We start from the raw sequence: 14,861 nt of genomic DNA, 5'->3' as shown, positions 1-14,861 counted from the left end.
TTGAATCAGAGTATCCCCGCCTAACAGTGAAACGGGACAGTCCACAAAACTTCACAAATCAAGCCCGAGATAGTACTGAAAAAGAGGACTTACACCCCCACACCACAGTTAAACGGAACAGACTACGGAGTCCTCAAAGGGTCACACATCAAACCCAACATATTACAGAAAGCGATTTGTGTTTCGGAAAACGGCAGATACTACGATAGAAGCATTCGCCTACAACTCGCATCTGAAATCAACGTACAGACTATACATCACATTCCACGCACTTCTAAAAAAACGCACGCCGACAAACAACGTCATACATAAACAACAAGTGACCGGACTACAATACATATACAGGCGCGACACCTGATGTGTAATAATACGAAGAAACGAACAGTCCGCATATTAACAGTGAGTACGATCCTCCTCATTACTTATCCATATTACTAACGATAAAGAACAAACAAGTCATGAATTCACGATCACAGGTACAAAACGAGACGGCTCGAGTAACGGGACCACAAACACGAACCCGCATGAAAAAAAACAATAAACGTCGGCGCCTACAACGCGCTTCTGAAACCGCGGAAGAAAAAATGTTACGCGGACAATTGGCATTCCTTTCAAAAGATACAGTTGGTACAAAACATGCGATGTCCAGATCCAGAATATAATAATTGGTTATTACAACTGGGAGATGGGACACTCACCAATACAGATGGACTTCACCCAGATATTATTACAATTCCTCAAGCCTTTATCTGCGAGGACTTAGTTACGGAGATATTTGGAACAGCAATCTCATTAGACCAAATACCCCTTTTAACACAACGGACTATATTATGTCCAAAAAATATTAATGTTGATCACATAAATAACCAAGTCATTGCATTACTTCCTGGAGAGGCACGGCTCTTTCTAAGCTCTGACAAAGTTGACTCTGATGACAACAATGACCATCTTAATTTCCCCTTAGAATATTTCAACACTATTAACCCAGCCGCTTTACCACAACACAATCAGAACAATAATCATGCTATTAAGAAACCTTAACACTAAACAAGGTTTATGCAATGGTACACGTTTAGTCGTCAACACCATGACACACAATGTTATTGAAGCAAAACTTCTTAAAGGATCACATGCTAACAATACTGTTCTGATTCCTAGAATTGACCTTACAAGTTCTGACCTAGAATTACCTTTTACACTTAAACGGCGACAGTTCCCCATTAAACCTGCATTTGCCATGACCATCAACAAATCACAAGGACAAACCATGGACAAGGTTGGCATCTACCTCTTGGAGCCCGTTTTTGGACATGGACAACTTTATGTGGCCTTCTCACGAGTTCGACATTCATCTGACGTTAAAGTTAAGGTTATAAATGATCCATGCCAAAGAAAACTCATTCAAGGACAAGACACCATCTTTACTACTAATGTTGTGTACAAACAAATTTTCCGATAAATCTTTACACTGTGCCATGCAGTTTATTCTTTGCTTCCTATGTGCGTCATCTACACCTTCACACTATGCTATATCTCATACATACATCACGCTATTTATAATTACCCAACCCCAGAGGTTGGTGAGCGAAGCGAGCAGGGGGCAGAGCCCCCTAGTAACTGAGAAACAGTGTGATATTAGGTTCAGTTGTGTTTAGAACAGGTCCCAGTAAGCCGGAACTTGAAAAACCCATTTTCAACTTAGAAATGGGACAGGCATATAGTTTTCTGACCAACTAGAAATGGTTCAGAAACGTCATCATTTTGGAAATGGTTCAGAAACGTTTTGAAATGGTTTAGAAATGTTAAGTAAATTGTAACGATTTGAGATGTAACAAGATTTAAGCTTTGAACACAACCTTTCTTAACAAGAATTTTTCCTTTTTTGCTATTTTAATTTTTTTTTTTTGTGTGAACTGTTTTACTTTGAAACTTAACTAAACTTTTAAAAACGAAGATATTTTGTCTGTGCAATCATTTCTGTGTGTCAGGCTTTTGTTGAATCCCATTTTTGAGTTAGAGCAGCTGAACTTCGGTAACTTTGAAAAAACGCAGCTACACCTATCTTACTTACAGGCAAGAGTTTGTTAGTCTTGGCAACAGCAGGTCCAGCTCACCAACAGTCACACAAGGGGTTCCTCAGGGCTCTGTCCCCAGCCGTGCTCTTCTGTATTTATATGCTTCCCCTTGGCCAGGTCATTTGTAGCTATGGACTGGGTTATCATTTTTATGCAGATGATACTCAACTCTGTTTCTAAATGTTAAAAGTGAAACTTCGTCAGGGCTTTCTCAGGACACAATTTGCCTCAGTGAAATTAAAGCCTGGATGGACCATAACTCTTTAAAATTAAATTGCAACAAAACTGAACTCCTGCATATTGGCACTAAAGTGCATCTTATGAAAATGAACTCCCTCACAGTCATTCTTGACACTGATCTCATCAGACCTTCTTCTAATGCAAGGAGTCTTGGTGTCATTTTTGATTTCTTCCTTTCTTCTTCTGCCAACATAAACCACATTAAGAAACTTTTCTACTTTCACTTTCATAACATGTCCTGTGTTCCCTTATTCCTCTCCTTCCCTAATGCTGAGAAACTTGTCCATGCTTTTATCATATCCTGCATCAATCGTTGTTACTCTACTGGCAGGTGCCACTTCTAATCTTATATCACAGGTTCAGCTGATTCAAAACTCTGCTGCAAGAGTCATAACACAGACCAGCGACAGCAAGCACGTAACACCCATCCTGCTTCACCTCCACTGGCTCCCTAAGTCTTAGAGATTTAAACATAAAATTCTATTACTAACCTTTAAAGTTTAAATGGCATTGCACCGGACTACATGAGTGACCTTCTCCATCACTATGTCCTTGTTCGCCCATTAAGGACCTCCAATTATGGCAATCTTTTTGTACTGCATATTAACCTGCACTCTATGGGTGACAGGGCATTTAGCTGTATAGCACCCAGACTTTGGAATGACCTCCCTAAATTAATTAGATCAGCTGACTGTAGTCATTCTTTAAAAAAAAAAAAACAAAACAAAAAATAAAAAACAACTTAAAACTCATCTATTCAGGAAGGCTTTTAACTTAACCTGACATTCTACCCCCTCTTTCAGTCTTCCTTTCTGTCCAGATACTCAGTATAAATTGTGTGTGTGTTATATCACAAATAATGTTATTTGCTAGGCTTTCTTTTAGTACTGAATTTAGTATTTCTTTCTGGTTTATTGTCTTTTATTCTATTTAATGCCTTTGTATATCCTGTACCTGTTTTAATGTTCTATTCAGGAAACATCTGTATCCAGTGTTACATATACCTATTATTTCTTTATGAGACTCTGTGAAGTGCCTTGAGCATGGGAAAGGCTCTATATACATAAAATGTATTATTATTATTATATACTGTAGGCATTGAAACTTGTTAAAATAATAAAGGTAAATGATAAAATAACCTTTTTAAAATACATCTTAACAATTACATGTGTTGCTGCAACATTAAAAATTAACTAGGTTTACATTTTGTACCAGTGTGGGGGCTGTTTTACTAGCGCCTACATTAAAGAGGAGGCTACTCGCATTGTCGTGGAAACGAGAGTACGTAAACTGAAGGATATCACAAAATTCAAAGAAAGATTACCCGGATGTGCGGACTGTCTGTGGCTTTAGCGGCCAAGGCCTCAATGACGTCGCCTCTCAGGTCCAGCAAAAACTTCATTCCTCCTTCCACCCTGCTGATGTGCCCAAACAGCGCTAGATAGCGGGGTGTGAGGTAGTACCTCAGCCTGTCCTCCGCCTGCAGCATGGTCGCTGCGTCTCTCTTCTGGGACTCCACCAGCTTTAATGCTAGCTCTGCCACTGCCTGGTGATCCACTCCGAACTCCTGGGAGACCTTCTCTAGAAACGCCACCTTTTGCGATGTTTCCAGGCTTCTGTAAAAGTTGATAAACTCCATACTGTTTGACTCGGGGACAGGAGGGGATTTGCCTTGGATTTCATAGGCAGGTAAAGGCACGACCGTCCTTCTTAAAACTTCTTCCATTGCTGAAGCGGCGAACGAGCCGTGACGCAGGTGGGTAGCACAGACAGATGTCCGGAAGACTAGCGTGCTGCGATGCCACTTCCCTAATAAACGCCTGAGCTGGTATCGTCCTGCAAGGCAAGATAACAGACTGATATGATGAAAGAATAACATTGTACTTTCTCAGCCACCTACACGAAATACTCTGCATGACCCGGTTGTGATTGCTTAATCCTTCCGGAGCCAAGTGGCCGCGAGTGGGAATGCTGTCTGCAGTTTATGCGTTTAAGTTTGCAATTTTGTCAAAAGACGAATTTTAAAAAAGTGTAGACACATTTAAAAAGTGATTTTTTTTCCTCTGTAGCATATCACAGAGGAAAGACTCAAAGAGTTTGTCTTTATCTCCTTACAAGTCCAAAAGAATAACGTGCATGCGTCATTCATATACATAAGAACACAATTTGTTTAAATGAAAAGCTGAGTTACCGTCTTGTCACCTGTAAGTACCTTTCGCAAATTTACTGGGGTTTATTGAAGGTTTGTCGACTGAAATGGTACACAGTTCAACATAGCTAAATAATGTTTCTAAAAAATTACAATTTGAATACTTTAAAACGTTTATTTTATCGTTCATGATTTCAAATAAAAAAACGCAATATTTCATTAAAGGCGTATACTTAAAAACACTTTTCAAACTAAGAAATCAAAAATGCCTTAAGAATTCCAAAACATACCATTACAGCTGAATCAATTATACTTAAACGTAAAGCACTTCTATGGAAACTGGGCCAATTTGCATGAAAAAAACATAAACCAGTTAAAATGCCTGGGAGTCTTTTATTCTAAGAGCTGGATGTACATATTTTGGAATTAACGTGGAGGTGGGATTACATCAGGGATCGGCTCTGAGACCTTTCTTGTTTGCAATGGTGATGGACAGGTTGACTGACAAGATTAGACAGGAGTCCCCATGGACTATGATGTTTGCTGATGACATTGTGATCTGTAGTGATAGTAGGAAGCAAGTTGAGGAGACCCTGGAGAGGTGGAGATATGCTCTGGAGAGGAGAGGAGAGGAATGGTCAGTAGGAACAAGACAGAATACATGTGTGTAAATGAGAGGGAGGTCAGTGGAATGGTGAGGATGCAAGGAGTAGAGTTGGCGAAGGTGGACGAGTTTAAATACTTGGGATCAACAGTACAGAGTAATGGGGATTGTGGAAGAGAGGTGAAAAAGAGAGTGCAGGCAGGGTGGAATGGGTGGAGAAGTGTGTCAGGAATAATTTGTGACAGACGGGTATCAGCAAGAGTGAAAGGGAAGGTCTACAGGACAACAGTGAGACCAGCTATGTTATATGGGTTGGAGACGGTGGCACTGACCAGAAAGCAGGGGACAGAGCTGGAGGTAGCAGAGTAAAAGATGCTAAGTTTTACCCTGGGTGTGATGAGGATGGATAGGATTAGAAGTGAGTATATTAGAGGGTCAGCTCAAGTTGGACGGTTGGGAGACAAAGTCAGAGAGGCGAGATTGCGTTGGTTTGGGCATGTGCAGAGGAGAGATGCTGAGTATATTGGGAGAAGGATGCTAAGGGTAGAGCTGCCAAGGAAGAGGAAAAGAGGAAGGCCTAAGAGAAGGTTTATGGATGTGGTGAGAGAGGACATGCAGGTGATGGGTGTAACAAACAAGATGTAGAGGACAGAAAGATATGGAAGAAGATGATCTGCTGTGACAACCCCTAATGGGAGCTGCTGAAAGAAGAAGAAGAACATTCCCACACCATGGAATCAGTAACTTTGATCACCACCTTATTGTCAAGACTCACCTGAAGTATGGAAGATTATCCTATCAATCCATCCATTATCCAACCCGCTGAATCCGAACACAGGGTCACGGGGCTCTGCTGGAGCCAATCCCAGCCAACATAGGGCACAAGGCAGGAACCAATTCCGGGCAGGGTGCCAACCTACCTCAGGACACACACACACACCAAGCACACACTAGGGCCAATTTGGAATTGCCAATCCACCTAACCTGCATGTCTTTGGACTGTGGGAGGAAACCGGAGCCCCCGGAGGAAACCCACACAGACACGGGGAGAAACTGCAAACTCCACGCAGGGAGGACCCGGGAAGCAAACTCGGGTTTCCTTACAGCGAGGCAGCAGTGCTACCACTGTGCCACCGTGCCGCCCATGGAAGATTATATGATCCCATATTAAACACAATCTAATGTGTTAATTTAATGGCAGTGCCTTGAATAGGCATGTGGTGCATTTAATTTTGGCATGGTTTTATTATGTTATAATTAAAAACAAATCAACCAAATGTTAAATTGCTTTTCACTAGAGTTTTTTTTGTAGGATTAAAATGCAGTACAAAAGCATACTGTATTTGAATTAACTTTCACAGATTGCATGTAGTAACCTAAAGCAAAATAAAAGATCATGAATTAATCATGCCAAAATTAAATGTAATTAAGTGACCAATCTGAGTCAACAGTCAGGGTAAGAGGTGTTCTACTTCTAAACATTTCTGTGTTCTGGTGTAAAGCTTACATTTCGTCAATATGGAGTGAGTAACCAAAACGATACAAAGTATTTTTTTAGGTCTCATAGCCAAGCTATCTAAATGATGTGTTTTGCATCCCTCATATCATATTGTTCCATTATTTTACTGATGGTCCTGACGAATAAGTTATGATTTTTAGCAAGTACTTGCAAACCATATTTATCTAATATAACCATATTATATTGATATAGGGACGCCCCGGTTTATAATGTCCAAGAGTACTTTGGGAGATTAGGTGCCTTGAATGTTTTCTAAGGATGCTATGCTAGCAGTTGGAAATTCTTCTCCTGTTTCTGCTTCAATTATACCCCTATTCAGCAACCAGTTGACATAGATGAGAATTAAATTCTCATTTACATCAACAGCTTCCACCTGTTCAATGAGACAATGAATCCCCTGATTTATCATCCCCATTCCCCATTTTTAGCGCTGGATGAACACACTTACTATTGGAACGCCTCTTAGCCCAACTGTTGATGCTGCTTACCCCACAATTTGATGTAGATTGGTTATTTGATTATATTTAGTTTTGGCATGATTAATGGGTGGTCTTCAATTGAAAGACACTCAGAGAAGATTATAAGCAAAATGCAATGCATTTGTATTGCTTTTAATTATGATACGTGATCTATGGACAAGAATTTGGCATATTGCATTGTATTTTATACTGACACAAAAATTGTGTGCCATAAAGAAAAGCAATCAACCATTTGGTTGTTATGTTTTTAATTATGACACAATAAAACTGTGCTGAAATGAAATAAACCACATGCCCGTGCATTGCATTGTAATATAGTTAGAACACTGGATTACATTTAATTTTGGAATGAATAATCTTCCATACAGAAGTGCTTCTGGGCGCTGAATACTGTTTGGCCTGAGTGTCAAGGGACAAAATGTTGCCTTCTTATACCCCATCTCACTGTTGCTCAGTCACCCTGTGGCCAAATGTGTGCTGTTGAATTCCACCGTGCACTAACTGAGCCTAGAGAGCCTGAATCCAAAATAATCTAAATAAACTAAATCAACCCACTTTTTGTTTTTCATAATGGCTATCAGTTTCCTAAGACAGTCATTCAACTGTGTTTTGACAGTTAAAGCTATTTTTACTTTCAGCTGAAAAATCCACACTGTAAACTGTGATACATACAATATGTAAACTCGCCCTCAGCTGGTAGTGAGCTTATGTTTAGTGCTGAGTTCATCTTAAGTAGTAGGGCTGTGTCTATGAAGTTCAAAAAATCTTGATCTTGCTGCAAGATTCTCATGTTCAGGCTTTCATTTCAGGCTGACTGAGTGTGCTCTGCCTGTTTCTTGCACCCAGCTTGGGGATGGCTTAATTCAATATTCTGTCCCTGTTGGTTTTATCAATCAGCTTAGTTTGGTTATGCACTCTTGGTGAAGTTTTTTGTTTTTGTTTTCTAATAATCAATTTGAGTGTTCACTGATTAGCTGATAAATGGTGGTAATCAGTAGTTCAATTGTAAAATAGTTCTTGTTTTTTTGCTGCCATTCAGCAATCCGTGGAATCAAAGGATGAAATGATTTAGTTATCTTATACTGTCTAGCACAAAGTTATGTAATATTGTAGAATTCCCAGGAGGGGATGGGCAGCCAGTTAGTATAGTCACCAGAGCTGTGATTTTGTCTGTTGGTGTTTACACAGCAAATCAATTAGTGTTAAATCAGCAATGTAGGTGTAAAATGTTACACTTTTCCAGAGTCCATTTCCACTAAAAAGTGTTGCATTAACACTTTATAAATAGTTGCATTTTCCACACCACTAAAGTGCAACTTATTGAACACTACCTAGAAATAACAGTCTGTCATTGTAAAGTCATAGTGTTAAGAAATTACACTATTTAGTGTGGTATTAATACTTTTTAGTGCTAAATGTTTCACCATCTGATGTAGAAATAACTTGTAATAGTTGTCTTAAATACCTAGAAAAAAGTTGATAGGAGTGACAGTTTTTTTGTACTTCTGAATAAATAATGACCGATTTATTAAACTGACATATTCTAGGAGACCTGAAGGGTATATGTGACCAAGAACATTTTTTAATCTGATTAAGGCATCTTACCACACTAGAGACAAATTGCCACTTTATGAATTTTATTTAACAAAATATTAATGTGAACATAATCATTTATAAGAGTTATGTATGTGTTTCAGTTACATATTTAGACAAAATACAGTTTACAATGTACTGTACTTAACAAAACAAGTTGTTTTCATCAAAAATTTCAACATACACTAGACTATATACAGGTAATTGTGAAACAAAAGCCATAACAAAGGTATAGTACTTGTTTTGTACTCTTTTTTTTTTAGTTTTTTAGTCATTAGAAGAGTTAAACACATTTAATTTCAGCGCAAACACATTCTTTTTTATTACTTACGTGGGCAACATTGAGATTTTTTTTTAAGTCTAGCATATCAGTAAAATATCCAAGATCATCCTTCTTAAGCACAAGTCACAACTTTTAACCAGGGTAATACTTATGTGCTATTTTCAAATGCCTAAGTAACATAAAGTTATTTGCATACGGTAACAAATATGAAAACACTGTGTCATATTTGTCAGTGATACATTAACAGCAGTTAAGTAGTTTAATGATTCAGTATTTTTGCTTTTAATTCTTTAACCTCTAGTGGCTGTCTTACATGTCCAATATAAATATTGAGAATAGTTGTTTGGAAGAATGTATATACACTGCTTAAAGCTTCATCATAGGAGATACTGAATACAAAGTGAGCTTTTAAAAGCTCCTTAAGTGCTCCCCGAGAACTTCTTGCCTGACATGGTATAAGCTGTTTATCTAGGACAATATAAAACCCATTGATCTTCATTTTTTGCTGTCCCTACAACCATAAGGAAAGGTTGGTAACCTTCATTTTGGCAGAGGCATTCATCAATAATTCATCATAACAGAAAGTGAAAAGTGCAAATAATTGTTAAATGTAGATGTAATAAATTACAATTTCTCATATTTAAAACAGAAAATACCTGATAAAACAGTATCATGCTGTCAACTGCTCCACCAAAAGCTATTTTTGTCATTTCCGTTCAGCCAATGGTGGCAAAAGATAGATTAATAACATTGAAGCCATATCTCCATCCCAACGTATGGTATAGTAAAATGTATACTATGAGTTACTTTAAAAATACCAAAGTTTAAAAAAACGGTGTGTGCTCGGATGTATCATAAACAGAAAACATGTTCTTTAAAGTGAATACTTCACTAAACAGACCTTCAATATGTTTGCTACAACAACCCAGCATTTTATCAATGATCATTCACTCTCCAACTCACCAATAAAATCAGATGATTTCATAACCTTCACAAAGGTAAATTCTGCACACTTCAGGAGAATATTTCACTCAGCCATTTGACCCATCAGCAGCCTTGCATCTTATATAATTTTAAACTTTTCAAGCAATTTGGAAAATGTGTCAGAGCCAAATAAATGACTTTGACCTTCAAAAATATTTAAACAACATGTCATCACAGGTTCTTATTCAATTTTTACATTTGTTAAATATTTTACACCTTACACTTTCAATATGGGTCTAACTGAAAAAAATGACATGGAGAAAATCAACTGACTACAGATTATAACATACCAAGCCATTTGTATAGAGGAAAACCTCTGAAGGATGAAAAGTACAAATGTCATTTTCTCTAGGTCATGCACAAATTGTTGGTGGTATTGAAATGTTTTTCATATTTTTATTTCATAAATGGGTACTTTTTCTGAACAATGAAACAGGAAAGATACTGTCTCTCTGTAAGTGTCCCCACTTACAAGTACGTGTTTTTCTGGATGAAGAATTTCTCTCTCTGAACTTGGGTCTCCAGTTTTATTTTCTTTTACCTCCTTGCTTCAAAGCAATATCATGTACTGCACTGTTTTAGACGTCAAGCAAGGTAACCAGTACCACTTTCCATGTTATTAAGGTATTCCTAAAAAACAGAAATAATTTAATACAAAAAGGTAATATTAATTTATTATCTTGTTTAGATACATGTCATCTCATTATGCTTTATAACATAAATAAACTGTACACCATCAGGAAAACAAAATGCTCACTTACATATCTATTTGTGGAAGAAGGATACTTAAGAAAGGGAGAAAAAGTAATTATCCTTAAAGCATAAAGCTTTTTTTGATGGTGCTTCTACCAAAAAAAATACTTTCACATTAAAGATTCTTTTTTGTTGAAAGGGTTAGGAAGCCAAATTAAAACCTCTGTGATTTAATGTTTTATAATCATAAAATGTGAAAACATCCAAGGGGATGCAACAACATCAACATATTGTTTTTTTAATAGCCCAAAATCACACAAAAAATGCCTCAATAGGCTTTCACTAGCCCTGTTTTTGACAGCCCCCCAGCCTTGACACCCTAAGAAGACAAATAAAAACTCCCCAAAAAAATCCTTTGTAGGAGAATAATTGGAAGAAATCTTAGGAAAGGTAATTCAGAGACAGACCATCTGGGCAGGTTGGGCGTACAGTGGGTGTCAAAAATGGGGTAAATACAATACATAAAACAGAACACAAGTAATCCTCTTCACAGATCTAGATGGACAATCTCTCATTGCCATTTCAGAAATACAATACAGTAGTACAAAATACTTTATCCTAGCATACTCAGCTGCAGAGTGCCATGACAACTCTCATGGCAAAATGCAAGAACAGATTATACCACTCACTAAATCGATTAGAGCATTACACCAGCTAAGATGAAAAAATGAAATGTGGACAAAGCAAAAGAGCTGCACTTTCAAAATGTTAAAAAATTGGGGCACTTTGGTGGTCATGGCTCACACAAAGAGCAGAAAAAAATTACTGTACAGTATTGCAAACACAATTAGCTGCTCAAGACATGGCTTTCAAGAGACAAAAATTATAAAGCCATCAACATCACCAGAATTATTCAAGTTAAAAACCCAAAATTGTATTTTTTTTTTTTGTGAAATTACCCTGAGAGTTAAAACACTGCAAGTGTCAATCGCAACCAGTAAGGAGTTAAATAAACTTGAAAAAGTGATTCTTTGTTCCACTCAGAAAGCATACCTCTTATACTGTAGTTGTGACATTACCAGATATGCATCTGCCAAGCTCAGATGGCTATAGTGTAAGAGACAGTGGGTTAGAACTCCTGGTATCCTAGTACTAGACTTGAATATAGTATGTCTGTGTTGTGTAAATGAAATCCAGCATGTTACCGTAATGGAAGGCTATTGACAAATTTATTATAAAGTTACACAATAATGAAGAGATTTATATTAAGTTCTGTATGTAACAATGTTACACCTTCATCTGTTATTATATGAATTTAGTTGGCTAATTTTCTAGATTAAGCTCCTTTGTTTAATCAGGTACCAGATTGTTTTTCTTCACTTTATTACTGTTGGTAAAAACCCACCTAAATCAATATTCTGTGTTTTTAGGTTTTATATGTTATTTTTTCCAAAAGTTAAATTTTTTTTATATGTTATAATATGAACAAATAGTAACCATTGTCACACACGTGTGCTTAGGAGGCAGCCAACAAGCCTCTCTCCTTTTTTTTACCAGAATGAATGAAGAAAAACAATAAACAAATTTACTCACCGACAGTCCTGGATTTCCAAAATGGCTCCTCTTCCGTTTCATCATTTCCGCTGCTGACTCCCACGGACAACGTCATTTTCCAGGCACATCTTGATGACATCATTTCTGGCCCTACCAGATGACATCACTTCTGCCCACATCACTTCCGGTCGCCTCATGATATCATCCGGTCATGACGTAATTTTCACCACTACTTCCTTCTGGTCTCCATTTTTCATAAATACTCTTCTTCAACTGTCTTGTATCATCACCGCTTATGGTTTTGCTCACTATTTAATTGCATTTTTTTCTGAAGATCACCGAACATTATTATACAGGGACAATTCCACAACTCTTATTTTTTGTCTTATGTGAGAATTATTTTCTACACCATCTCGTAATATGGGTGACTGATCATTCTGTGACTGCATCAAATGAACATCCATATTACTAACCGAGAATGCTAAACCGGATGATGGACGCAGGCACATCCGGCAATGGGCCGTAGCTGCAAAAAGACGTACTGCGCAGGCGCAAAAAGAGTCCGCGAGGGTCGGCTGAGGAGCCGAGAAAGGCGGATAGAAGAGGGCGAGAGAGGCGGATGAGGGGCCGCGAGAGGCGGACAAGACCACAGAAAAAAGGAGTGAGCACAGGAAAAATTGAGAAATGAGGCGCAAAGAGCACCGAAAAAAGGAAACGGCACATAAAAAAGTATTCAAACGCAAGCAAAGCACGAAACACATTGCACACGAAACTAGACCCAAAAAAAAAAAAAAAAAAAAGAGGCTCGCGCACAACAGCAAGGCACCCCCCCCCCCCCCCCCCCGCTACAGGCACCGGACGGGACACACACCAAGAGGGGGATTCAACAAGCCCATGGAACACAAAAAAAAGAACACAAAACCACCCCACAGACCCTACAAGCAAGGGACGGGACACACACAAAGAGGGGGATTCAACAAGACACAGGAACACAAAAAGAAAGAAGACGCTCGCGCGACAACAATCCTCAACCCCCCCCCCCACACACACACACACACACATCCATAAGAAGTGACACCCAAAGCCACATATTCTAAAATGAACATCAACACCTTCACACTAGACAGCATAGGTGTCAGCATTGGTGGATCTCCTTACAATAAAGCACTATTAACCATTCAACTGCAGAAAAAGAAACATATTAACAGTGACTGCGATCCTTCTTATTACTTATCCATATTTCGCATGCTGAGAAAGAAACAAGTCATGAATACACGGTCACGGGTACAAAACGAAAAGGAAAGGATAACAGGAACAAACACACGAAAACGAAAGAAACAACAAAATAGACGGCTATGCAGCATAGGTGGATCTCATTACAATAAGGCACTATTAACCGTTCAACCGCAGAAAAGGCTCCATATTAACAGTGAGTGCAATTCTCCTTATTACTTATCCATATTTCTAAAAGAAAAAATGTCTCGACTCCAAAAACGCAAAGCTCAACTAAAGCTTCTAACTAACGATGTACCTAAAAGTAAAAACTTTATGAACTGCATTAGATCCTACAATGGTTCATTTGCTTTTGCATATACCGGAGTAAATATCAGGCCACCAAAAGGCAATGGCCCATACTACTTTCGCATATGTGCACAAATACTGCATCGCATTGGAACAGTGCACCCTGAAACAAATCAACAACGCAAATATGCACAAATCTACATCCTAGATCCACATGACGCAAACTATCAATCAAAGTGCTGCATCGCAACAGGCACGGATTCAAAACGAAACACCTCCCGTCTCAGACATACGTTAATGGCAGCGAAGGCTACAACGGGCTTCTCACACAGCACAGGCAAATCGATTACAGCTCCAAAACAACACGTCCCAAATACTACACATGCAACAACGCGCCTCTCAAACGGCACAAGAAAAACATACACCAGTAAAATTCATTCGGATTAATGAATGTCATTTGCAATCATTGTCATTCAGTTCACTTCCCTGAAGAAACAACTGGAAATACAAGTTATACATTTACACGTTGTTGTCAAAAGGGTCAAATTAGACTGCCTTCTTTACATTCATATACTGAATATCTACAGAGGCTTATAACTGACGATGTACCTGAAAGTGAAATCTTTATCAACTACATTAGATCCTACAAATCGGTATCCACTATGAACATTAACGGTGGCACTGCACATGACATCCGTCTTGAAAAAATGTTGTTTATTGATGAATGTTCAATGGCATGAAGTCACTTACTCAACACCATTCATAAACTTCTACAAACGTTTATGAATAATAATATTCGATTTGAAGGAAAGGTACTTTTATGAGGAGGAGATTTTAGACAGTGATTAGCTATTCTTCCAGATGCCATGCACTCAGCTATTGTTCAGTGCACCTTAAAATACGCAGACAATTGGCATTGCTTTCAAAAGATACAGTTAGTAAAAAAGATACGATGTCCAGAACCAGATCATAACAATTGCTTATTACAACTGAGAGATGGTACACTCACCAATACAGCTGGACTTCAGGCACATATTATTACAATTCCTCAAGCCTTTATCTGCGACAACTTAGTTACAGAGACATTTCGAACAGCAATCTCATTAGACCAAATGCCCCTTTTAACACAACGCACTATATTATGTCCAAAAAATATTAATATGGAAA

At 38.2% G+C, this 14,861-nt stretch overlaps 1 protein-coding gene across 1 annotated transcript in view; it reads right to left on the bottom strand.

Moving 5' to 3' along the window:
- Nucleotides 1-4,304, bottom strand: part of mlycd (malonyl-CoA decarboxylase) — a 185,229-nt gene extending 180,925 nt beyond the window's left edge. Inside the window, exon 1 of the mRNA XM_051932237.1 lies at nt 3,640-4,304. Within this exon, the coding sequence (XP_051788197.1) occupies nt 3,640-4,194 (555 nt within the window). The 5' untranslated portion in view covers nt 4,195-4,304. The remainder of the gene's footprint in view (nt 1-3,639) is intronic.
- Nucleotides 4,305-14,861: the final 10,557 nt, after the last annotated feature.

This window comes from Erpetoichthys calabaricus, chromosome 9, assembly GCF_900747795.2.
Source record: "Erpetoichthys calabaricus chromosome 9, fErpCal1.3, whole genome shotgun sequence".
Lineage (NCBI taxonomy): Eukaryota > Metazoa > Chordata > Cladistia > Polypteriformes > Polypteridae > Erpetoichthys > Erpetoichthys calabaricus.
Note: the sequence above shows the minus strand (reverse complement) of the source record. Positions and strands in the feature narration are given on the sequence as shown.